This window comes from Gymnoscopelus microlampas (genome assembly GCF_963454915.1).
Source record: "Gymnoscopelus microlampas genome assembly, chromosome: 14".
Lineage (NCBI taxonomy): Eukaryota > Metazoa > Chordata > Actinopteri > Myctophiformes > Myctophidae > Gymnoscopelus > Gymnoscopelus microlampas.
Window position 1 is genome coordinate 12515409 of NC_139951.1, and position 27127 is coordinate 12542535.

Sequence of the window (27127 nt, forward strand, 5' to 3'; positions counted from 1 at the left end):
CACTGGCCACGGCTCTACCTACCTTTCCAAAGGGAGATCTACGATTACATAGGGTGTGATTGATTAGATATTTGGACAGTTATAAACCATCGTCGCCTCCGGAGGAGGAGAACGTGTGGAACAGACGGCGGGGAGAAAGCGGACGTGACGACCGGACCACTTTCACTCGACGCTGCACGGCGGAGAAGCCATCAAAGGGAAGTAAAATAGCGCTCATATTGACTACTAGTGGTAAAGAAGGCTTTGAGGACAAAAGGAGAGAAAGGCTGTAAGCTAAAAGACGTAAAGTGACTGTTTCTTGGATGTTTTGCTAGAGAAGGCTACGCTACGGATGCTATGCTACGCTGCTACATGCTGAGTGCTATTGTTTCTTGGATGTTTTGCTAGAGAAGGCTACGCTACGGATGCTATGCTACGCTGCTACATGCTGAGTGCTATTGTTTCTTGGATGTTTTGCTAGAGAAGGCTACGCTACGGATGCTATGCTACGCTGCTACATGCTGAGTGCTATTGTTTCTTGGATGTTTTGCTAGAGAAGGCTACGCTACGGATGCTATGCTACGCTGCTACATGCTGAGTTCTATTGTTTCTTGGATGTTTTGCTAGAGAAGGCTACGCTGAGGATGCTATGCTATACTGCTACATGCTAAGGAAGCCCTATTGTCTCTTGTTGAAGATACAACGGCTGCTGTTACGCTGCTACTTGCCAAGTGCTATTGTCTCTTGGGTGTTTCGCTAGAGAAGGAAGCCCTATTGTCTCTTGTTGAAGATACAACACACTGCTACATGCTAAGGAGGCTGCAGCAGCGCTCTATTGGTTTTGCTGCTCTTGGTTTTGCTGCCTTTGCCTTTGCTGCTATTGACTTTGCTGCTATTGTACTCTCTGCTGCGATCTGCTACCTAGTGAGCCGTAATCAAGCTATTCCGGAGTCCCTATATGTGTGCTAAGAGCCCATAAGGGGGACAATAAGACGGACAGCATTATGGCTGATGAGATTAAGAAGAAGCTAAATGGTGCAATAGCCGAATGTGGAGTATTAGCTGATCGGTTAGACGACGCAATGGCTCGTAAGCCAGCCGAGGAACTGGAGAGAGAGAGAAGAGCACTCCTGAATGAGGATGAGAGAGTCTTTATGTACATGAAGCAGTATACTACGGCCTTAACAGAGGATGATGCGACTGGAAATGAAGCAGCGATTGCCGGCGCCAAGGCAAAGAGGAGGATCTGTAACGAAAGGTCCTTAGACACGGATCGGAGGGTCCGGGAGGCGCTATGGTCCCGTTTTGCAGCACCGGAGATGGACACCCTAAGGGGGGAGTTCGAGGATGCTTTGGGGAAAGTCAAGCTACTTAGCTTGCAGCCAGCTTCCAGGGATGATCGAGAGATAGAGAGAGATAGACTACATAGGAGACTAGATGACTATTACCAAGGAGTAATGGAATGGAGGAGCATTGTCCCTGAGAATCACGGAGCCGAGATTCGGAGAAGGCACAAGGACCAGAAGGAGCAAATAGAGGTGCTGATGGTAGACTGGGCCAGGGAGGTTAAGGAAGCTGCCGAAAAGGAGGAGTCAGTGGTGGTGGTAGATGAGGGACATAACGACCCGTCAAAGCATACTACGACCCCAGCCAGCCCGCAAGTGTTTAGCCTTAAAGACCGGCCTGCTATATCCAGTGACGTTATCATCTCTAAGCGCGCATATGTGGGGCCACCCACGTCCTCAACACCAGTAAGAGACGGTGGGACTCCGCGCTTGTCATTCCCAGCCTCAGGCATACCACCACATCTGCAGAGTGGCCGTACAGGACAGCACGGCGCCACTGCAGCTCCGCAGGCAGCGTTTGAATCCCACGGTTGGTCTGGCATGGCATCTGGAGGAGATGGCAGTGCCCAGTACTACAGGCCCAAAGTCAAGGTGAAGCCGATTAGTCTGCCTATGTTCTCCGGGGACAGAAGGACCTACTGGAACTGGCGGAACAATTGGGAGAAACTCCAGGGACATGCAGAACCCTCAGGGTTAGAAGTGTGCAAGAGGGCTCACCTACTTGACAGCCTGGAAGGGGCACTGAAGACAGAGCTTCGATTAGATACATGCAGAACGTCAATGGATATCTTTAGACTCCTGGATAACCGGTTCGGAAACAAGGGCACTACTGCTCAGGTGATCCTGGAGGAACTGGAGGAAATGCCTGCGGTGAAGGGCAACCAGCCTAGGAAGGCGATAACCTTAATCCAGACAGTGGAAAGGGCACTGCGCGATCTAGAAGACCTGGAAATGGTGGGGGCCATCAAAAATCCTTTGATGATCAATAGGATAGTAGGGAAACTTCCCGCGGAGGTCAAGAGGAAATGGATTTCCCATGAGCAGGACGCCATGAATGATGTCAACCAAGGGAATCATTTCGACAAGCTCTTAACGTTTCTGAAAGTGGAGGAGGGGATCCTCGAAAGGCTAGCAGAGATGGATCATGGAACCACCTATGTTAATGAGAAGACGGCCCAGCGGGAGAAACCGAGAGAGAGGAGGCAGGAAAAGCAGTCATTCACCAAGACAGCAGTGAGTGAGATCAAGAGGGAGTCCCAGCGAGAACCGTGCACTATGTGTGGAGATGAAAAACATGGAGGACGACTCTACGTCTGCCCAGCCTTCAAGAAGGCTAACCTGTCAGTTAAGAAAGTCCAGGTAAAGAAGACAAAGGCGTGTCCCAGATGCCTGAGCGTTCACGGGGCCAGAGCATGTAAACAGGGTTTTCCCTGCCGAAAGGAAGGGTGTGCTGGGGAGGACGCTCCTGCAGACCATCATTACCTCCTCTGCCCCAGCTCAGAAGGGAGAGGGGCGTCAACCAGAAGGGAGACCCGGGCCGAAGAGAAGAGAGGGCCTCGTGGCCTGACAGAGGATCAAGAAGCCTTCGCGACCAAGCTTAGCCCAAGCCAGAGGGAGGAGTTCAAGAAAGCGTTCACTAACAAGGTGACTTCAGAAGTATGCTCCAGGAACAGTCTGGAGAAAAGTGGCTTAAAAGAGCTACCAGTCCTCATGATGCTTGTGGATGTCACAACAAGAGGAGGAGACTATATTGGAGCCCTGATTGACCTCGCCTCCGACACCAACTATATCACGCACCAAGCCGCTAAAAGACTCGGACTGACTGGTGAACCAATCACACTGGTGGTTTCTGGAGTCGGGAAGATGGAGGTAAGGGTCGACACAAGGAGATATCTCGTGGCAATCAAAGTATGGACCCCAAGAGGAACCTTAAGATCCCACGAGATGATCTGCTACGGTTTAGATGACATCGCCAAAGTGGATCGAGTGGTGGAATCAGAAGAACTGGAGCAGTTCTTCCCAAGGGTCAGGCCAGGAGAATTGGCCCGTCCCGAGAAGATTGAACTTCTTATCAGCACTCGCGAAGGCCGACTAGCACCGCAAAGACTGCATAGAATCGGTGATCTGGTGCTGTGGGATGGTCCCCTGGGAAAGACCGTGAGTGGTGTGCATCCGGACCTCTTTGAAGAGGTGGAGGTGACAACACGCCATTCAGTAACACACTTTGCTTGTTCCATGAGGACGGCAGCCATTAGGGTGGAGGAACACCTTTTCAATGTCCCAAAGCCTGTGGGCAATGTGGAAAAGGGACACCATTTCAATGTCCCAGAGCCTGTGGGCAATGTGGAAAAGGAACACCTTTTAAACGTCTCAAAGCCTGTGGGCAATGTGATAAAGGCAACTACCGCTGCAAGCGCTACCGATGCCATAAGCTGGTTGAAGATGGACAGCATTGGAGCAGCATGTGACCCTGCATGCGGGGGCTGTCGTTGCGGGAAATGCTCTCCGGGAGGAAAGGAGATGACGCTGGTTGAAGAAAGGGAGATGGAGCGTATAAAAGCAGGCTTGACCTTCAAAGAAAGGGATGAGCACAGTGGAGAGCCCCACTGGGATGCAAAGTACCCCTTGAAGGAGGATCCGGCATCACTTCCCAACAACCGCAAAATAGTGGAAGCAACGTTCCTACGAACAGAGAGGCGCCTCGAAAAAGATCCCAAGTGGAAAGAAGCCTACTCCAGTCAGATGCACGATTTGGTGGAAAGAGGAGCAGCGGTGAAGTTGACAAAGGCTATGATGGAAGAGTGGACTGGACCAGTGTGGTGGGTGAGTCATCTGGCAGCACCCAATCCCCATTCAGTTTCCACACCAGTGCGTATCGTCTGGGACAGCAGCCAAGAATACAAGGGAGTGAGCCTGAACAGCATCCTGCTAAAGGGTCCAGACGTGCTAAACCCCATTCGGGCAGTATTACTCAGATTCCGGGAGGGAGAGTTTGCTGCTATCGGCGACATCAAGAAGATGTACAATTCAGTTTGGCTGGAAGAGCAAGAAGTCCATCTTCACCGATTCCTGTGGAGAGACTCACCACAGGACAAGATTGAAGACTATGCCGTTGTAAGGGTGAACATGGGAGATAAGCCAGCCGGATGCATAGCGCAAGTGGCTATGAGGGAGACTGCCAATCTTCCTCAGTTCTCCCACCTTGTGGATGAAAGAAGTGTCATTCAGGAGAACAGCTACGTGGATGACATCTTTGCATCAAATAATGACCCCAGCAGACTTGAAGAGATCCTGGAGGGGGTTGAAGCTATACTGAAGACAGGAGGCTTCCACCTCAAGCCCTGGGTCCGGTCTGGGCAAAGTGGGAGGATTGATGCTACAGAATCCAAACCTGAAACACTGATTCTTCCTAACCAGCTCAAAGAAGAAGACAACAAGGCATTGGGAGTTGGTTACCTCGTCCGTGATGACAAGCTCTTTGTCATGGTATCCATCAACTTCTCTAGGAGAAAGGGGAAGATGAGGACTGGAGAAGACCTGAGCGAAGAGGAAGTTGTGGAGATGACGCCAAACCCATTGTCACGTCGGGTGCTGCTAAGCCAAGTTGCTGGACTGTACGACCCTCTAGGTCTCGCAACACCAATGAAGCAAAAGGGAGTGATTCTCGTGAGGAGAGCCTTCCAGGAGGCCGGAAACCTGACGAGAGACACCTGGGATGAACCACTGTCTGATGACCTCCGTGAAAAAGCAGTGGAGCTATTCAAGGAGTACACAAGACTGAGCAGCATCACGTTTCACAGGAGCATCACGCCCTCCGGCTGGAGGGGGAAGCCCTGGGGTATCACGTTTTCGGATGGAAGCTGTGAGTCCTATGGAGCTGTACTGTACCTAAGGTGGAGGACATCCGATGGTGTAGTCACCCGACTGATAGAATCAAAGGCAAAACTAGCCCCTCTTGACCAGAAGGGTGACGCGGTCAAGGCCGAAATCTGTGGAGCTGTGTTCGCCTCTCGTCTAAAGGGCTACGTGCTGAAGCATGGAAGATTGGAAGTGGAGAGATGGTTCCATTTCGTAGACAGCCAGACGGTGCTAGGTGCCATCCAAAGAGAAAGCTACGGGTTCCAGACGTTCTTTGCTAATCGAGTTGGGGAGATCCAGAAGGCTGGCCCCGTAGAAGACTGGTGGTGGATACCTGGAACACTAAACGTTGCTGACTTAGTGACAAGGAGCGGCTGCACCCCTGAACTGCTCACAGAGAGCTCTGTATGGCAAAATGGTCCTGACTTCCTGGCCGATCCTGAAGAAGAATGGCCCATGAAATCCGCCTCCGAAGTAGTGGCTGCTGCTAGAGACGTCGTGAGCAAGCTCCAAAGAAAGTCCTTCTCAGCTGTAACTACGAGAGCACAGGCCAAGCTGATGACTCCCCCTGACAGTCATGAGAAGAAAAAGACGGACGACGGAGCGCCACAAAGGTCTTCAGACGCGACAGCCCTTCCCTCAGAAGAGAGCAAAGTTCCCCAAAAGCTCTGGGGCGCTGCGCTTGTGGACCAAGTCGACCCAAGAAGATACAGCACGCTGACCAAGCTCTGTAATGTAATCGGCTTCGTCAGAAGAGCAGTGAAGTTCTGGTTATCACGGAAGAAGAGAACCTGCACACCAGTAAAGTGGGAGGCCTTGACAGTGACTGAACGTCAAGCTGCCTTCGAAGAACTAAGCCTGGCAGCTCAGAAAGGAGTGAAGTTTCCTGAAACTACACTAAACAGGCTTGTAGTCCGTGAGGAGAAAACTTCTAAACTGTTACTGTGCCACGGCCGAGTCCAAACTATGACTGAAGGACGGCCCGGAGTGCCCTTGATTCCCTACGGGGAGTGGGTTAGCATCCTTCTGGCTGAAGAAGCCCACCGGGCCAACCATGAGGGAGTAGCTGGTACCCTTCTACGAATAAGGGAAAAGGCGTGGATTGTGCAAGGACCAAGAGTTGCTCGAAAAGTAATCGACTCCTGCATTCACTGCCGGAAGAACAGGGCAAAAATGTGCCAGCAAGTTATGAGCGACCTCCCGCCGGAGCGCACAACGCCAGCTGCACCTTTTGAATACACAACGTTGGATCTCTTCGGCCCTTACACCATCAGAGATGCAGTGAAGAAGAGGACTAGCAAGAAAGCCTGGGGCATTGTCTACTGCTGCATGGCATCAAGAGCGGTGCATGCTGACATCGTAGAAGACCTATCAACAGAAGGTTTCCTGAAAGCATTTCAACGCTTCACTGCCCTGAGAGGCCATCCGAAGAAGCTCTGGTCTGACCAGGGAACCAACTTTGTTGGAGCTAAGCCAGTATTGGAAGAACTTTACAAATTCCTGGCAAGTGTCGACAAGGAAAAAGTCCAAAAGAGAGCTGCCGAGACTGGCACAGATTGGACGTGGGTATTCCACCCAGCCGACTCGCCACACCGAAATGGCGCTGCAGAAGCAGCAGTTCATGTAATGAAAAGAGCGATGAGCAGCGTGGGAGAAGAAGGAAACATGACGGCACTGGAGTTCCAGACCCTTCTATACCTGGCCGCTAACCTGTCTAATGAGAGGCCTATCGGCGCATTGACCCAGCTGCAAGACGGGAGCGTTGAGGTCATCTCCCCCAACTCCCTCCTGCTGGGGCGCGCAGGGCCCAGTGGCGACCCCGGAGGGTTCGATTCCACTGTCTACCCATTCGTCCGTCTGAGAGCGATCCAGATCGAGGTGGACAAGTTCTGGAAACGGTGGAGCCAGCTAGCGGGTCCAGGACTCTTCATCCGTAAGAAGTGGCACACCCCTGCCAGGGACGTCACCGTCGGAGACCTGGTATGGCTCGCTGACCAGAACGCACTCAGAGGCCGTTTCAGACTGGGTCGAGTCGTGGAGGCGTTTCCTGATGAGAAAGGTGTCGTCCGAGACGTGAAGGTGAGAACCTGCCACAGCCTTCCTGCCGGCACCAGCCCTTCCAAGAGTGACCAGCCCGTCGCAAGTTGCCCGTCCACCATCCTCCACAGGGATGTTAGGAGGCTGGTGGTTCTTCTACCAGTAGAAGAGCAGTAAAAGAAGAAAAGATTCCCCACTGCCATCCTCCCTGGAGGTTGGCGGTGTGTTTCGGTAAGGCCAGTTCCGTGCCGGTGCAACTTGGTACAACTGTGACTGGACATGACCGAGGTCTAAGCCCACCTCTGTGCGGGCTTGTACTTCTGTATGTTTAGTTGGCAGTTGTGCGTTGTTGCATCTGCTAGGGCTGCGCTTAAAGGATTGTATGCTGCATCAAGGACCACGAGAAGGACCTCACCATTTTTGTAACGTATTTTTCACCTTTTACAGACAATATTTCGCGTATTTTGCGTTTTTTACAGACACTGTTTTGCGCCTTTTACGAACAATATTGACGGCCTAGTGCCCATTATTTTTCCCTTGGAGAAATGTTTCGAATGCATGGACTAAGGGGGTTATGGGTGGTGGTCCTCTTGGGTCTTAAAGCCAGAGGACCAAGTGGGAGGTGTGGAATAATCTATGATTATGATGAGGGTGGAGTGTTTATTGACATGTAACTACTTATATGGCCCTCTAGCGCCATCCCGTGGTAAATGACCGTTTGTTCAGAAATGACGGAGTGATGACGCACGTCCGGTTTAGCGTGATTTAATTATATACTTTCATTAAGATTTAGGTAGATTAGCGGCTTAATCCGCGCATAGAAAGTATTGTCCTAGTAGTGGGGTGATTTATGTATTTACTATCTAACTTTCTGAGGGTTTTTTAAGCTATTTGTTATGCCTGCCATCGTGACCAAGTGTACTGCGCATGCGTCAGCTTTCCTAGCACCGGGGCTTTTGGTTTAGTATCTCAGTAACAAAGAAGAGCCGCGGTGGGCAGATGGTATGTACAATTAAGCTCCGACCTTACACGACATAACTTATTTCTTGCATATATATATTATACCTTGTGAAGATGTATTTCATGTCGGTAATGATTGCTATGTTCTATGTTTTATCTGCAGGTTTATAACCTGCTAACTACCGTTGTAACGACCAGTATAGTGTTAGATATGTGTGTGAGAGTTTGTGTGTGAATGAAACAGAAATAAAACGCCATAAAAGACACTTGTTTGAGTTGTATCCACTGGCCACGGCTCTACCTACCTTTCCAAAGGGAGATCTACGATTACATAGGGTGTGATTGATTAGATATTTGGACAATGTGCAAATCTTTGAATATATATATTGTTTTAAAGCAAACATTTTAACTCAAATCTTTGCTTCTGGGGGTCCCTGGAACAACATATTTTGAGATGCGGGTCCGCGGCCAAATACATATCATTTTGGGGGTCCTTGACATGAAAAAGTTTGAGCACCACTGATATAGAAACAAACCTTTTTCAGAATACTTTTGGGAATTAGAAGACATTTGTAGAATCGGCTTCAGGAAGCGGAAGAAGTTACTAATGACTCAAAGAAGTGAGCATAACGCCATCCATACCCCCACAAGGTCATTGTTGTTGAGCGATGCATTCGAGTCCTCAAGCGCAAGTAAGCTACTTAAAGTACAAAAAGCTTCCCTAGCACAAAGAATACAGTATAATGAGCCCATTTCTTCCATCACTCCCACGAGTCCCACCTAAACGGTTAGTAATTGCCTTCATGATGTCTCTATTCAGTTATCAATTTCAAGCACAAAATCTCATGACAAAATTGTCAGCAAATATATGCAGAATAACTGAACAAAATATGTGTATCAAGTGGAAAAGAAAGTTAGGAATAAAGAAAACAGAAAAAGAGGATTTGTACTAAACATGTCATTTCTTGGTCGGCTCTGTCATGAATGCGTCAGCACCATGGACAGTGTCACGGGCTGCAGGGGGGGAAAAGGAGACAGAAAATGACGCTATCCGTGGTGCTGATTCATTGATTAGGGTTTAGGCATAGAGTTTGTACGACAGACGGTGCAACCTTTCGCCTTTGTGGTGCCCCTATAGGCAGAAGTGAAAGCTTTTGGAGGTGTGCTCTACAGAGGCCCCTCGACATGCGTTTCCAATAGGCTCTATGCACAGCAGCCATATAGAGGATATGCGTGTGACATCATCATCAAACCCGGAAGTTATGCAGGAATGCCTACTGAGTGTCAAAAAAATACTTTCTGGCCTTAACAGCCCATACATCCAAACAGAAAAGTCATATCTGATTGCATTGAACAACATTAAACAATGTTAAACTCATTTTGCATGTTTCTTTGCCACTCGATGTGCCATTCACTTTAAGCATGCGCATATCCCCTATTGTGAAGATATTCACAGGTGTTACCAATGATACTAATGAAGGCCTGTTCCATTCTTGGTCAAACAGAGTCAGGGTGCTGATACTGTTGCATGGTGGCTCACTGGAAACACTATGCTACAAGGGGTTTCCAAATGGCCCCTTACGGGTGTGTAACTCTGAGAGTGTACAAATGGAACCAAATGGACCCGTAAGGGTCCATTTGGTTCCATTTGTACACCCTCAGAGTTATGGGGTGGGGGTCGTGGAAATTGAAAAATCTGAGAACCACTGTGCTAGCCTGGTAAACACCACTGTGCTACACTAAATGGAACAGAGCCTTCATTAGTATCATTGGTAACACATGTGAAGGAAGTTATAATATGGCTGCTGTGCATAGAGCCTATTAGGGGTTTGTACGGACATGCGGACAGGGGTGAAAACGTAATATCCGCCTCCTGGCCTGTACGCCGGTCAGAGATTATAATATTGATATAACTCAGCATGAATTACAATGACTTTTTTACACAGTGATAATCAGAACAGACTGCTGTGTAGCACAGGGGATGTCCCCAGACTATTATTTTACCATAATAAGGAGACACAGGCACAGACACATAAGGATGACAGCTTTGGAGTGGACCAAGCTTTGTACGTTGCTTGTGCCACTGTAGCAATATAAGTGGTTAAGTACACAGTACGACTCCATTCTTTCATAGTGCAAGTATTGTAGGAGTTGAGGCATTACATTTAGTTTGACTCGGATCCAAACATTGTGATAATAGCCAAACTACAAGCTTGTAGATCGGCTAATTTCACAGTGTTTGCCTCTTTCGTACGGAATACTTGACAATTATTTTGGTCAATTTTGGTATTAAAAAAGAGACATGTCTGAAAGGAGGGCGAGAGACATCCACTCATGCTGCTGTGGCAGTGGGAAACAAACAAGGCGTACAGCTTCGGAGGTTACTGTTATGTGGAAACCCCCTCCAAAAAAGACTATGGGTCAGAACTATACAAAGCTGTCAATCCAGTTTGTAGGCTCTTTACACCAGTGGTTCTCAAACTTTTTCATGTCAAGGACCCCCAAAATTATATGTATTTGGCTGGGGACCCGCGTCTCAAAATATTTAGTTCCAGGGACCCCCCAGAAGCAAAGATGTGGGTTAAAAATGTTCTCTTTAAAATAATATATATTCAAAGATTTGCACACATTTTCGCGATCTTTCTAAAATAGCAGATCTACAAGCTCATAGCGCGGCACTCGCTATGAGCTTGTATATCTGCTATTTTTCAATAGCCAAAGTATAAAAGGTTAAAGTGGCTAAAAATATTATGACACTATATTAACGCATTTTGCTGGGGACCCCCTGGAACCCTCCCAAGGACCCCTGGGGGTCCCCGGACCCCACTTTGAGAACCAACACTCTACACCACTAGCCGAATACAACGCTCCTGTCCCTCCTCTCTCGATTAACATAACCCTGTGTTATGTGTTGCGTTGCTATCTCATGATGTGTTGTGTTTTGCGTTATATCGGCATGATTGGTACTGGTGCAGTTCTCCAGCCCGTTTGCAATCTTACACAGCTGGTGTAAGGGGGCTAGGGGTCGAACTTTGATGGTCAGTACAGTATAGCTCCAGAACCGGGGAGCAGTGCGTTGTTAAAAATAAAATGATTTGAGGCCCACAAAGAGCGAAACATAAAGCACCCCCCCCCCCTCCTCCTCCTCCTCCTTCAAAATTGCCTCAGTCCCTTTGAACCGTCTTGTTGGAAGACAGAAACCCTCAGGAGTGACGGCACAGTCGGCGGAGTGGCAGCTTCACAGCTTACCATCTGAGATAATGGCAGAAAACAGCTGTTCCTAATGTCCCGTTAGTGTTTATGATCTGGTGCGCCGAACGTTTTGCTAGGAGAATGCCCGGGCAGAGCGGGCGGGGGTGTTTGTTGTTCATCTGTCAGGTTTGTTTTCCTCCAGTGACAAGCAAGTAAAAACAAAACGAATCATGGGAGTATGCCGTCTGCGATGTGAAATGTCATCTTTAATCACTTTCAACCTGGCGTCCCTATTTTGGTCATGTCATTCCGGGTGAAACATTTCAAAGAATTTCAACATTTCAACACTAGGGCTTAAGTGGCTTAAGTTTGAACTGGCTTAACCCATTAAGACCGGGAACACATCTGTGTAACCACTTTAACCATAATTGTATACTTTGTAAAAATAGCAGATATACAAGCTCATAGCGTGGCACCAAGTGCCACACTATGAGCTTGTAGATCTGCTATTTTTGAAAAATCTTGAAAATGTGTGCAAATCTTTGAATATATATATTTTTTACAGCATTTTTAACTCAAATCTTTGCATCTGGGGGTCCCTGAAAAAAACATATTTTGAGATGGGGGTCCGCGGCCAAATACATATAATTTTGGGGGCCCTTGACATGAAAAAGTTTGAGCACCACTGATATACTGTAGCAACATGAGTGTTTCATAGAGACTTTTGTAGAATCGGCCTCAGGTCTTAATGGCTTAAGACGGTATTTCCAGTTTTGTCGATAATACTGAATGTATGAAAGCACCGAATGTGCAAAAAGATTTAGAAAGCATGCTGAGTTGACATTGAGCCCTTCCCCACAGTTGTGGTTGCACTGACATGTTAGTCAACATTCAATATTCGAACACGACAAATGCGTTTTTATCTCTTAATCATCAGCACATGGACATGGGAACAAAAACGTTTTAAAGTTGAGAAACCATTCTAGAAACTGTTCAAATGCAGGACATGTTGTGCCTATATTAGGCCTATCGAACTTCAAAAAATACACTAACTTCACTGCAACTTCACTAACTTCAGAGCAGCCATCTCACGGCACACTGGAAGACAAGCATAATACGAGAAGTCAAGCATAACTCTAAGACGTGAGGAAAGCATTAATACAAGAGTATTAATAGGCCTACGGTATTCCTAGTTTGTCAACATGTTTTTGTGAGAACAAACGTTCAGAGGTTCGCTCGGAAACACCGACAAATTGTCATTTGTGGTGTTGTGTTAAATATTCTGTTGTGTTGTGTTGTGATGTGATGTGATGTGATGTGCCCCCCCAAGGTCCTTGAGGAGGTTCCAGGAGTCCCCAGCAAACCTAGTTAATATTGCATAAAAATCAGTTCAACCACTTTAATCCTACATACTTGAAAATAGCAGATTTCCCAGCTCACAATGTGAGCTTGCAGATGTGCTATTTTCAAAACAAACTTGCAAAAAATGTTTTTTTTTAAACATCCTTTCAGATGGGGGTCTGCAGCCAAATATATATTATTGCATTTATGGCACAGGGAGAGACTGTAATGGTGAGTATCCGTTTGCACACATGTTGTGAATATTATACAATGCTCTTTCCTCTACCTAACTTTTCTTTTCCTAACTCCTCGTATGCAGTTTCACATCATTGACATAATGAAAAAGTAAAGGCTTTCTTTATGTTAGGGGTGCAACCTGTCCTGGATGGAAGTGCTGAGGTGCAGTGCTTCTTAACCTTATTTCCTGTCCCCTTTGTCACCCTAACGTTTCTTGGTAAAACGCTAGCCTAGAACTGTTTACAAGTTTGCAGAAATGACAGTTATCTACAGAATACATCTACAAGACTTCCTGTAAATCGGGGAGGCTATAGCGCCCCGTGCGGGAGGCCATATTGCACCCGTGGTGAAAGCCTGCTGATGTTGCTCAACATCGGGTCCCTGTTAGCCACAGCACATCCTCCCATCAGCACATCTGTCTGACAATCCAGGATGTGGCAAAGGGGGCCTGCCGATGTCTTCGCTTATCTCACCTGATGAACTTTTGCACTTCACTCACTTACACATATAGGCATAATTTATTTGTGTAATAGCTACGCCCATACGAGACCGCCTCGGTGGGCTGTCCAACACTAATTCTGTCAATGTATATATGTCACTGCTTGTCTTTCAATAAATGAGAACATGTTAACTTGGACGCTTGTTTGAGACTTAATGTGTTCCCGATCGATCGCTCCTCTTCTATGCTGCTTTAACTGAGACATCACCTTGTGTTTTCCTATGAACTTCTTTCATCCACATCATCTGACCAGACTTTGAATGACCTAGATAATAAAAATCATTACAACACACGCACGCACGCACGCACGCACGCACGCACGCACGCACGCACGCACGCACGCACGCACGCACGCACGCACGCACGCACGCACGCACGCACGCACACACACACACACACACACACACACACACACACACACACACACACACACACACACACACACACACACACACACACACACACACACACACACACACACACACACGCAGAGCCAAAGAGCAGACAGTGGTGGTAACATATCAGCATAATTAAGCAGAAATCCTATCTTAACGAGTCCCTCCATTCGAACGCACTAGTGGCCCCCTGCCGTCATTAGACCACTTAACGAGCTCATGTTGCCAGACAACAAACAGAAGCAGTTTGGGTGACTTGGGAGACGGAACTCACAAACTAAACTTGACAAACAAACAAACAAAAACACACACACACACACACACACACACACACACACACACACACACACACACACACACACACACACACACACACACACACACACACACACACACACACACACAAATGCAGATCAATGAAGTGAACACACACAACACTCTAGGGCTAGGCTTCTGATGAATAGAGAGAGAGAGAGAGAGAGAGAGAGAGAGAGAGAGAGAGAGACACACACACACACACACACACACACACACATACAGTACACACGCACGCACGCACGCACGCACGCACGCACGCATGCACGCAGAAAGACACACATACTCACAATGACTAGAGCGATCTACGTCCATCAAACAAATGTTTCGTAAACAGATGTGCATCTGTTAATCCCAATTTCCTCTTTTCATCTCTCTCCATCCTGTTTTCTCTGGATCAATCTGTCTTTTCTTCCTCTTCATCTCTCTCACAATCCCTCACTTTCCCTCATCCCACCCCCTTTTCCCTTCTCACATCTCCCTCTCTGTGTGTGTCTGTGTGTCTGTGTGTCTGTGTGTCTGTCTGCCTGTCTGATAATGTCCCCAAATCATTTGGCAAAATGTTTGAATGATAACATAACATTTAAATAAAAAAGTGTCAAAAAGAAAACCTACACAGAATAGTTTTTCTTTAAAACCTTGCAAAATGTGTTTTCATTGTGATACCGATAAATAAGAACTGTTTTCCTATGAATAGTAATAAATAATAAGTGTCAAACATAATTATATTTTGACACAAGTGCTTTGGCAATGTAAACGTATGTTTTCCCATGCCAATGAAGCTCTTTTGAATTTGAATTTGAAGAGAAACCATTGATCCAAGCCCGGAACACAAATAAACACGGTCTGATAAAAATGCACGCGGCCCGCACATCTGACCACTTAACACGGCAGACGGGAACGGCTGCCGTGTTAAGTGGTCAGATGTGCGGGCCGCGGACACTTTCAAGCGGGCCCTGATAGCCAGAGAAGGTTGAGAACGACTGGACTAAGGAAATAAGCCCAGAGAGGTCTTTGGTTTACAGGGGATTTCAGAGCAGCTGCAAGGGTCATAACAACACCGCTAAGCAGTTCTGAGATCACTGTATGAAACCCCAGCCTCCTGGGGCTTATTGCTTTAATAAAACGCTCACCAAATATAACAACGTGAAAACCACACGCATACAGCATGCCAGTTAACCACATGAACCCTATAGGGTATGTGTTATGTGGTAAATAGTTAAAATAGCATCACAATCATTTTAAACACTTTAACCTTTTATACATTGGCTATTCAAAAATAGCAGATATACAAGCTCATAGCACGGTACAGAGTGCCGCGCTATGAGCTTGTAGATCGGCTATTTTTTCTAAAACCTTGAACATTAGTGAACATTTTTAACACAAATCTTTGCTTCTTGGGGTCCCTGGCACAAAGATGGGGGTCCACGGACAGATATTTATCAATTTGGGGGTCCTTGACGTGAAAAAGTTTTGAGAACCAGTGCTCTATGACAGTGAACTAGCTGGGCTGTATTCTCTATGACAGTCTTGGCAGTGAGGGAATGATCTTACAGGTGCTGGGGGAAATAAATGCCCACACAAGGCGTTTGATTAAAAATAAAAAAAAGCCTGGCTGTGTGACAAGGAAAGTGTCAGACAGCTAGCATAATTAGTACACTGCCAACTTAATGAATGCACCATAGCCTGGTTTGGGGGCTGTCATTTTCACTAAACAACAAAGTACAGGTGTCACAGAATAAGCTGATTATGTTTTTGAAAGGGCCTGAGTACACAAACAACTACTTTCCGAGAGTTGTGTGGAATCACACAGCCTTTGGTACCTCAGCTAGCAGAGCTAATCTGCATCCTAAAGTGAAGAACAAAGAGGGGGGGAAGCTCATTTGCATTCACAGGAGCAAAGGAGGGGAATTAGTTACCTGGGCCCATCAAACAGAGAGGTTGAACCTTCATAGTTGTATGTTGTTGGTTTGGAAAATGCACTGGGAGCTGACCAGTACAAGCACTGTTTACAAGGGGGGGGGGGTTCTTACCCCTGTAGTGCTCTCTCTCCAAACCAGTCTCCCTTGGCCAGTCCTCTCAGGTATACTGGCTCCTCATTGGCTGATTCCTTCCGTGTCACGTTCACCTGACAGGAACACGAGTAAACATGTAAACATGAGCTTACAACCCCTGTATGTGTGTTCACGTACTGTGTGTGTGTGTGTGTGTGTGTGTGTGTGTGTGTGTGTGTGTGTGTGTGCGCGCGCGCGCGTATGGTGTCAACCAAATACATAGATCATACAGTAGCTGGATGGCAATCATTTTTTGAGCCAAAACAGTGAGTAACCCAGACAAACAAAGGACAACATTGAAAAAAAAAAAACAAAAAAAACATCACCATAATGATGTCATCAAGTCCACAGAGTCTGATACGAAAGTCCTCATTAAGACCTCTCAGATAGAGATAATGAGGATCTTGGTATCTGACCCTTATGATGCTGATTTGGAAAGGGCAACATAATGGACTTTCATCAGATCATTATGATGAACGCTTTGCATTCCATTTGTTGTCCAGAAGAGGCACTTCCATGATTATGCTGAAATACTTTGCGTTCAGCTTGTGTTGGTTTCAGCTTTTTAAAGTTTGTTGCCAAACTGCTGCTGAGCTTTGAAGCTAGCCAAGCCAGTAACTTCCGCTTTCATCTTGTATCAGGCTTGTATCTTATTAAATGTGTTGGCATGCTCAATGCAGTGGCAACAGACAAAAAATAAATATAATGATATTTAACATGTAGCCTAAGACACATTACAGGAAGCAACTTTCTAACTGTTTTTAGCGGCGCTAGCCGCTCTATACCTTTAGGTATAGAGCGGTAGCCCTCTATACCTGGCTTTTGCGTCAACGTTCTGATTGGTCAGACACGTCAACAAAGTGATTGGTCAAGCTTCACGTGACACGTGGCTATAAACACATTATAAACACTTATTGATGACAACATGTATCAAAGGCGCCGCTACCTTCACACAGGTGTGATTTTTATATCCAACATTGAGAAAATGGTCTATTCTTCTGTCTGACTTCATCCATTCTTGTCCTCAGTGGGTTGACCAGTCATTCTGAAATGGCACATGGCCATTGACCATTGGCATATGCTGGGACTGACGAAGCTGATATTCCCAGGAAGGGACTGACAGAGATGATTTTTCAATTTATTGCCCAAATGTGCCCTAACGGAATTTTCTCCTTAGTCGTGGATTGGTCAATTGATATTGACACAAATTGCACATGGGCATTGACCATTGGCATATTATGTTTAAAGCATTTTTGAAAACATAGTTACAAGGTGCTGTACAATGAGCAAACAAGTCACACCATGGAAATAATAAACACAAAAAGGGAAAACATAAAGCAACATAATCAGAATCATAACTGGATCAGAGAGGTCATCATAAGGTGGTAAAGACTCCATTTGAAAATTATCCATCCGGAATGAAACAAAAGAATGAATAACTAGAAAAAGTGCTCCTCGGAGCACAGGTCTCCGCCAGGTCAGGTAGGCTATTGTGGCTTCCTGGTGGCGCTATAATAGGCCAACGTGAAAAGGGTGCCATTTCTTCTTAGGCCTTGCACGACAATCGGACACTGACTGCATTCATGATTTGAGAAATTTTGTTAAAAACATGTGTTTCGCTAAATTAGACCTGTTGGTGGCGCTATAACAGGCCAATGTTAAAAGGTTGGCATTTGTTCCTCAACATAGTGTGAATGTGCGAGCAAAGTTTGAGCGCAATTGGACGGTGCGTTCATGATTTGCAGAATTTTGTTCAAAACAAGCCAATAATGCAAACTTTAGATGTCAATCTTAGCCAATCAGTATGGAATATGAAAAATCAAACACATCCGTCGTGATCACATGACTATAGAGATCATGTGTACCGATTTGCGTGAAATTTGGATAAAATTGGAAGGAGTAGTATAAAAAATGTGTTTTACACAAGTCGGCCTCCTGGTGGCGCTATAAAAGGCAGATGTGAAAAAGGCAGGTCAAAGGTTTTTCCTTGACCTATAGGGAGTGTGCATACAAAGTTTTACACAGATCGGTGCACTTATAGGTAAAAACACGAATCGGCCTGTTATAGCGCCACCATGAAGCTGATTTGAAATTTTTCAAATGTTAGTTCTTCCTTGGCCTAATGGAAATGAGCGTGCAAAATTTCAAGGAAATTGCATGCTGTGTTCATGATTTGAGGCATTTTGTTCAAAACGGTGCACTCCTGCAAACTTTGGAAGGCATTTTTAGCCAATCAGGATGGAATATGAGAAATCTGAAAGACCCGTTTCGTTTAATGACTATAGAGATACTGTGTACCGATTTGTGGGATTTTTGGACAAAATCTGTAGGAGTACTGTCAAAAAATGTGTTTTGCACAAATCGGCCTCCTGGTGGCGCTATAACAGGCCCCTGTGAGAAATTTGGGGCAGAGGTTCTGCTCTGGTATCCAGGGACTGTGTGTGCACAGTTTGGCTGCGAGCAAGCCAACAGTGCCGGAGATTAGCTGTACACAGACAGATCGAATGACGGACACACGGACACACGGACGGACGGACGGACGGACGGACGGACAGGGGGTAAAACATACTCTCTCACCATGCCTTTCGGCCTGGCGGAGACAATTATCCCCAGATCTTGAGCTTACATGACCTTTCATAGCTGGAAGAAACAGGTCTGAGCAACTTTCTGCGCATACAGTACCTCAAAATTCATGTGGAGGTCAAACAAGACCCGTTTTTCTTTTTTTATTTCATTAATATAATTCTTTGGCAATGTTTTTATTTATTTCATTATTCTTTTTTGGGCTATTTGCTTTTGAGTGCTGGACTAAAAAACAGATTTTGGTGGTAAAAAAATCCATATTAATGCTTAAGATCTAATTATGCAGAGTGCAAAAAAAAACACCCACCAGCCACCAGGACTTTCATGGATAAGCTTCCAAAACATAATAACCACTCAAAAAACATGGTTTTTGGTAGAATGCGTCTTTAAGCTGCTGCTTATTAGCATTTTGTGCCACAGGCTATGGGCTCTGTAGTCTCGGTCACAGTCTCAAGTCAACACACACCTCCGGGTATGGACTAGTCTGAATGAGTGTGTGTTCATTGGTATGATTGGGATGTTTCACCCAAACACACACCCATTGTTATCTAATCCCAGATAAAAAATACCATGTTGCTCAGGTTCGGTTATGTAAAAAAAAAACATTTTTAATGTAAAATGTTTTTGATGTCTTCACAAAGATAGTAAGACGTGTGTGTGCGTGTGTGTGTGTGTATGTGTGTGAGATACCTTGCCCTTGCTGATGATGAAGAAGGTGTCTCCTCTCGCTCCCTGCCTGATGATGTACTCTCCGTCTTCGTAATGAGTCTGTGCACACGCGCACACGCACACGCACACGCACACACACACACACACACACACACACACACACACACACACACACACACCATAAAATAGCTGTAGTGTTTTTCTTCCTCAAATTGTTGGCCACTGGGAGCTGCCCAGTACAACCACATCCTTCTACTGTATAAACAATAATCAATAATCAATAATTTAATAAAAACAATCTGCATGTCATTATTGGCAAAAAGTAAAGCAATAACTTGGTCGCACAAGGCTATAAAACGATGCTTACGTGGTTAATACATCCGTATATATTACTAACAAATTACAAAAACGCTCTTCTCAATTAATTTGATTTGATCGATAGAATGATAGCTATGAAAATAATGGATAGTTGCATCCTTATTGCCAGTGCAACCACAGTCTTCTACTGTTGGTCACAGGGGCAGTTGTCAGATAAGTGCCCTCAAGGGCTTTTCAACAGTGGCTGCTGAGGAAAGACAGAGCTACAGTGGCTGCTGTTACATGGACAGTTTCTATCGGAATGAATACACTTCTATTCGGAATGAATGAATGGATGAATTCATTCAGAATAGAAATGCTCATGTAAACACGTCAATTGGAATAGAATATTCCATTCCAGTCTGACCCGAATGAATTTTCATTCGGGTTTGGAGGGGTGGTATAGACCGTTTGAATCGGGATATACCAATCGTAATTGACCATGTAAACACTTTATTTCGAACGCTCCTCTCTGTTTGGAATACATGCATTCCTTTTCGCATGTCCGTGCTTAGTAGTGCTGTCAGAATTGTCCAAAAATGACCTATCAAATCTCTAATTCGGCCACGGTTGGTGCTGAGAAGCGCTCGCTCCTGCGGGATAAAATGAATGATTCTATAGCGTCATTTAATAAGCCTTTTTCTAAACGGGTATTTTAGTCCTCAGTTTTTAAAAAGAATCCCTGGCCACATGACAAAGATTTTTTTTTTTAAATCCCTGTCCACACGTAAACGCAGAAACGCATTGATCAGCTGCAAGTCTCAATTTTAAATCAGATCTTATTTTATTATTTTTATTTATTTTATATATGAGGGGCCAAATACATATACATTTTAATCACATGTTAAGGCCCAATACTGCAATAGCTGCATTATTTTAATAGCATACGTGAACAAAAATAAATGAAAACAACATTATTAGGGCGCAGCTGCAGCGAAAACAGATGAGTTTTACTTCAACAATTCATTACATGGGCAGCCGGAACGGTCGTCCCAAAACACCCCGCCCCACGCACCTTTTGAGCGGGCCATCCACGGCTGCTCCATGGTCGCTCCTGCTCCATGGTCGCTGGATTTTGACCCGGGGCGATTGTGTTTTAGGGCGACAGACCCCGCATTCAACCCGTGTGCGCTCCGCGCGCTACTCGGCGCAGAAAGAGGGTTTTCGTCACAGTGAATGAGTTACAGCATGTTTCAAAGCTTTTTCATAATAATACAAGAAAAACGTGACACTCGGCATAATGAGTAGCTTATACTTTCTACTTAAGTATATTTTGATGCCAATACTTTTGTACTTTTGCCATAAATGAGCGTGCCTTGTTTCATAGACTGTAGTGTTGCTCTCTCTCTCTCTCTCCATGTATGACCATGAGCGGTCCGGTGTTTATGTATTATTATTTATTATTATAATGACCATGTGCGAATGCGCGATGACGTCATCGCCATCTAACAGGCTTGCACCGCATACAACGCTGCCTGGCCAGGAGTCGGTGCGTTGCTTCCCGGCCTGCCTACGACCGACAGACCTCCGCCGCGGAGGCACAAGGGGGCTATTGCCTCTTCCCATGCCCACCAGGGGAAGCTCTGCTCCGGGTAGTGGCCCCTGGTCCATGCGCGGGCGTAGGCGGGAACCACTTTGTGCATGTCAAAAGTTATATTCCGAATTAATGCTTTGGTCATGTAAACGAGGAATACTTTTATTCAGGTCCCATGTAAACAGGTGAGTGGAACGGATTCCTCTATTCAGAATGAGTTCATTCTGAATGAATACATGATGTCCATGTAACTGTGGCCGGTGAGGATTTTAATTGAACTTGATGCACATTCAATTAACCGCTCAAACCGTGGTCCGTGATGGCCGGTCGTCATGGCAACAAGATATCCACAACCACAAAATATGCTAAGTTAATTCCAAATAAGTGCATTAGATCTGTCTGACCACCACACAGGACTTTTAATTTGGTATGTTCAGCTATGCGTCTGACCACACAGGGGGACCTTCTCTCTCTAAAAACATTTAAACTTATCGTTTGATGACCTCATAACATAGTAACTGTGTTTAGCAGGGAGTTCCAGGAGATGGCAATTGCCAGCGCCTAGCTTTCACCTTTAACATCAACATTCTGTTATTTTAATTCATTTTTCCTCCACCAGATTTTAGATTGATGCTTACAGACACTTGTTTTGTTTCTGAAACCATACATACACTTTTAAACTGGGCTCCCTATCATTACAGGTGAAAACTTTAAAAATACATATATTTAAAAACATTTTTAAAATGTTCACTGTTTAGCAATTTCTGCATCCATGCTTTCTGAAGCTCTTTCACATCACATGGATAAAGTTGAACGTGATGTCATCCGGAGTTGTTGAAATGAAGCCGTGTCCTGTGTGTGCGCGTACAGTATGTGTGTGTGTGTGTGTGTGTGTGTGTGTGTGTGTGTGTGTGTGTGTGTGTGTGTGTGTGCGCGCGCGCGCGCGCATGCATGTGTGTGTGTGATGACAAATGCATGTGTGTGATGCATGCATGTGTGTGATGACAAATACTACTAAGTGTAGGAGGCAGGGAGGCGCTCAAACCAACTTATGCTGCACCTTATGTACATATCTACTGCACATCTGATTTCACATCTTTTCTCTGACCTCGTCGGGCCGTCAGCTGGCTTTCTGCACCGCAACGTCTGTGAAAAGCCTGCTTACCATTTATTGTTCAGTGATATGCGGTCTATAGCCCACCTACTCTATCAGGTCATTTCCACACTCACACACGCACACACACCGACCGTTTCCATATCCGCTCTAGACCGGAAGTGAAATCTGCAAAGCAAATGCCCATCCATGTGCAGGAGCGGGCTAAACCATGTTTGCCTTTTGTAAGGGGTGAGAGGAGCCATAGAGAGACTCCTTTATTATTATCATTATAATACAAAGTTCAATCTCTCAATTGATTTTCTTCAGCTAAACTTAATGAATTAATTAAGACATTTTCTTCAATCCCCCCCACGAACTCAGTCCCATTTCCTGCCCCAGTTCGATGCCCCAGCGTATCAATGTATATATCTCTTATTATTTGACCTGTTTTCTGTCCTGTGCTTTCTTCCTCTATCTCAATCCTTCCTCCCTTTCCTGACAACTACAGATAATGGAGTTTGCACGAAAAATACATTTCACCCCATACTTGTTTTGACCTGGAAACCGGTGATGTTACAATACATTTGATTCTGATACTGAACACACATTAGTTAACACGTAATACATAAACAGACACATCCATAAACATTGTGTTCTGAAAATACTAGCAGAGGAGGGAAAGGGGACCAGCAGCCTAAAAGACAAAGGAAACACGAAACACTGACGCACACCATAACACCACACCTGTAACACATACAGTACACATCGCGTTGCATCTGCAATGTGATGTGAGCGTTTTTGTAGATCTACTATCTTCACAACGCGACACCGTCTCACGACAAAGTCTGAATAGTAAGTAGTCTTAATACGGTTTTGTCTCGCCGCAAATCTTTTGTCTGAACTTGTCTTAAAAACCATTAAGAAGGGAGTGATAGGACAACTAATTAATTAGTTATTCGTTAATTAAAGGACATGAAGGCAAAAAAGAATTCGCCGACAAACAAATTCTACATACGTTTCTGATTCCTGTTGAATAGCCTTCATATCAAACCGTTTGTTAAGCTTTAAAGAACAAACATGAAAATCCTCAAGTGTTAATTCATCCATTTGTTACTCAGAGAGTGTACAAATGTAAACAAATGGACCCTTAACATTTGGGACACTGTGGAGAGTTTAATCAACATTGAGCATTTTAGGCCATTTCGTGGTCTCAGGAAGGTGACCTTGACTCTTGTGTAAACACAACCTTACTGTTTTGTAAGGTTGTAAATGACTCTTGCAGAGATGGTGGCTATTGTACACTATATATATATATTTTTTTTTTGGTCTCCGCCAGGAGACTATGTTTTCGTTCTCGTCCTTCCGTGTGTCCACCAAGCTAACATTGGTCAAGCTTCACGTGACACGTGACAATATGTGAAAGGGTGTGCATGATGAAATAGAGACCTATAAATAGGTATGTCACTTCTAAAGATCATTTCTATCTTTTGAAGTGAGGTAAGACTGGATTAATAGTTATTATAAATTTTTTATGTTATATTTATTGGGAGGAACAAGGTACATGTGTAAATTGCATGTGAATTAATGTATATACTATACTGTATATGCGTGTGTGACACACACAAGCCAAGGTCTTGCTTCACACTAACTGTACAGGCTCACAGCGCGGCACGTTGTGAGCTTGTAGATCTGCTATTTTCACTATTAAAAGTGTTCCATTCAATTTGTTTTTGTAAGTTTGGGTCTCAGCTGAAACAGCTTGGGAATCACTGGTCTAGCGGCTACACATATACAGTGTGTATCATTGCATGTCGTCACTGTTTTTCTTTTCTTTCTTCATAAATGAATGACCTAATTTATACTGTGTCACACAAAAGTAGTGAAAATAGCCTTAAACTCAGAACAAGTCACAACTACATGAAGACATGCCTGGAATAGGGACAACCAGGTTGAAAGTGGTAACGTCTGTCTGTGTTTGTTTTAACCCAGGACCTGGGTACGCATCTGTGTCACTTTTTGATTTGAGCCAAAAAGCATTATTTTACACTTTGGCTATTCAAAAATAGCAGATCTACAAGCTCATAGCGCGGCGCTATGAGCTTGTAGATCTGCTATTTTTGATAAATCTTGAAAATGTGTGCAAGTCTTTGAATATATATTTTTTAAAGCGAACATTTGTAACTCAAAGATTTGCTTCTGGGGGTCCCTCGAACAAAATGTGTTGAGATGGTGGTCCGCGGCCAAATACATATACATTTTGGGGGTCCTTGACATGAAAAAGTTTGAGAACCACTGATTTTTTTGGGAAAAAACTGTTAGGATTTAGAAGACATTTAGTAGAATCGGAACCCCAGGCCTTAATGGGTTAAATCAATATTGAACCAATGAAAAGCACAAGAGCTTGCGACTAAATAATCTATTTATTTTGTTAGGTTTCCACCCGACAGCTACGCCATGCTGTATAGAAAGAGAAAGTACATACAGCTCAGACAGGCAGGAGTATAGACGAATCCACAGAGCGCTCCCCTGGCGCGATCATAACTGTGGTGTCAGAATGCACGCCGCAGCACTCTGTGGATTTAGAGCTTAAATTGACAGTAGTCTGTCTCTCCTACACTGTCTCCCTCTCGGCTTTCACACACTGTCTCACTCTCAGCTTCCCTACTGTCTGTCTCACCTACCCTGTCTCCCTCTCAGCTTTCCCACTGTCTGTCCATCCTGTCAAGAGAGAAAACTGAGTCTCTGACTCTCTCCAAAGTTGCATGTGTGTGTTTCTCTTACTTACTTACTGTGTGTGTGTGTGTGTGTGTGTGTGTGTGTGTGTGTGTGTGTGTGTGTGTGTGTGTGTGTGTGTGTGTGTGTGTGTGTGTGTGTGTGTGTGTGTGTGTGTGTGTGTGTGTGTGTGTGCGCGTGAGAATATTATAAATAATATGAATATCTTATGCTTTACTCTGTAGTGTAAAGTATAAAATATTCATAATGTGTGTGTGTTTGTTGTGTCTACCATTCTACTCTTCATCGGATGAAACTGTCTCACACACACACACACACACACACACACACACACACACACACACACACACACACACACACACACACACACACACACACACACACACACACACACACACACACACACAGACAGACAGACAGACACAATATTTCATATTTTACACCATTCAAAGCTTATCTAAAACATACATATTGGTGTCCTGACTGCACACATAAGTACACATCTTTATCTCCCACATAAAATAACCTTGATATCAAACCAACACATAATCTTATCAATCATAACATTCCAATATGACTGCTGTATATAGAGCCTATTGCAAGCCTAGCTCCACACATCTTTTTTAGAACAATAAAACAACCATTTCTCTTGTGAGGACCACAATGTCTATTTCTCAGATTCTGCTATACTTATGGGGACATTTGGCCCTCACAAGTATAGTAATACAAGTACAACCCCCCCCCCCCCCCCCCCCCCCCCACACACACACACACACACACACACACACACACACACACACACACACACACACACACACACAGAGTGCAGCTGAGAGACGGCAGGGACCCCCCATGAGAGCTCCTCATGTTCTATTCCAACAGTTCCACCATTAGGGCTGGTCAGGCCCGTGTACCTGTCAATCAAAAGCAGCCACCCCCTGTCCATCAAGCACCTGACCCTCTCTGACAGACATCATACAGAATATGGGCATAATGCTGTCCTTCATATTACAGCCGGCACACATTCATACAGACAAAAATGTAATATTCATCATACCGCTGTTGTTGGGCAGAAACCTGGTTTCACATTTTCATGTTTTTTGTCCTACTTAATCACAAAAGTGTGTTCGCACAAAAGCAGTGAAAATAACAGATCTACAAGCTCACAACGCCTCGCATAGCGAGGCGGTGTGAGCTTGTAGATCGGCTATTTTCACTATTTTAAAATGTTTTAAAAATGATAATAAAAAGGACGTACAAGATTTCAACCCGACAGCAACGATATAATCAATATATAATGAATCAGAATCACTTGTAGAACCATTTTATACGATCAGACAGTCTCTTATATAGGTAGTTTAGTCAATCTAACCACGTCTTTTAACCTGAATCCTTTGCTTTGTTGAGAGGAGGAGCACGTATATAAACCCTTTGAGCTTCAGATCAACAGGAAAATATCAGCATGCAAACACTTATTACGATCGTTTATCTCTGGTCGGTTGGTCTGTGTTTGGAAAACAAACGGGCAGAAAGAAAATCACTTTGTGCAGGTCAAAGGCAATATCTCCAATGACATGCTTTGAGGCATGTAAGCGTCCGTGTAAACAGTTAGGTTGGAATCTCTGATCGGAATGATTTCATTGTGAATGAATAAATATTGTCAATGTTAACGCAGTCATTCTGAGATTCCAAAAATGTCTTCTAAATCCTAACCGTTTTCTGAAAAATCTTTCTATGTCAGTGGTTCTCAAACTTTTTCATGTCAAGGACCTCCAAAATTATATGCATTTGGCCGCGGATCCCCATCTGAAAATATGTTGTTCCAGTGACCCCCAGAAGCAAAGATTTGAGTTAAAAATGCACACATTTTCACGAAAAAAATAAATAAAATAGCCCGCGCTATGAGCTTGTATATCTGCTATTTTTGAATAGCCAAAGTATA

At 44.9% G+C, this 27127-nt stretch overlaps 1 protein-coding gene across 4 annotated transcripts in view; it reads right to left on the bottom strand.

Moving 5' to 3' along the window:
• Positions 1-27127, bottom strand: part of LOC311060482 (cGMP-dependent protein kinase 1-like) — a gene marked incomplete at its 5' end in the record, with an annotated part of 177551 nt that overhangs the window by 51090 nt on the left and 99334 nt on the right. For all 4 annotated transcript variants that reach the window (XM_084078665.1, XM_084078664.1, XM_084078666.1 and 1 more), the window contains 2 exons: positions 16193-16287; positions 19487-19564. In XM_084078665.1, coding sequence (XP_083934791.1) covers positions 16193-16287; positions 19487-19564 — 173 coding nt within the window. The remainder of the gene's footprint in view (positions 1-16192; positions 16288-19486; positions 19565-27127) is intronic.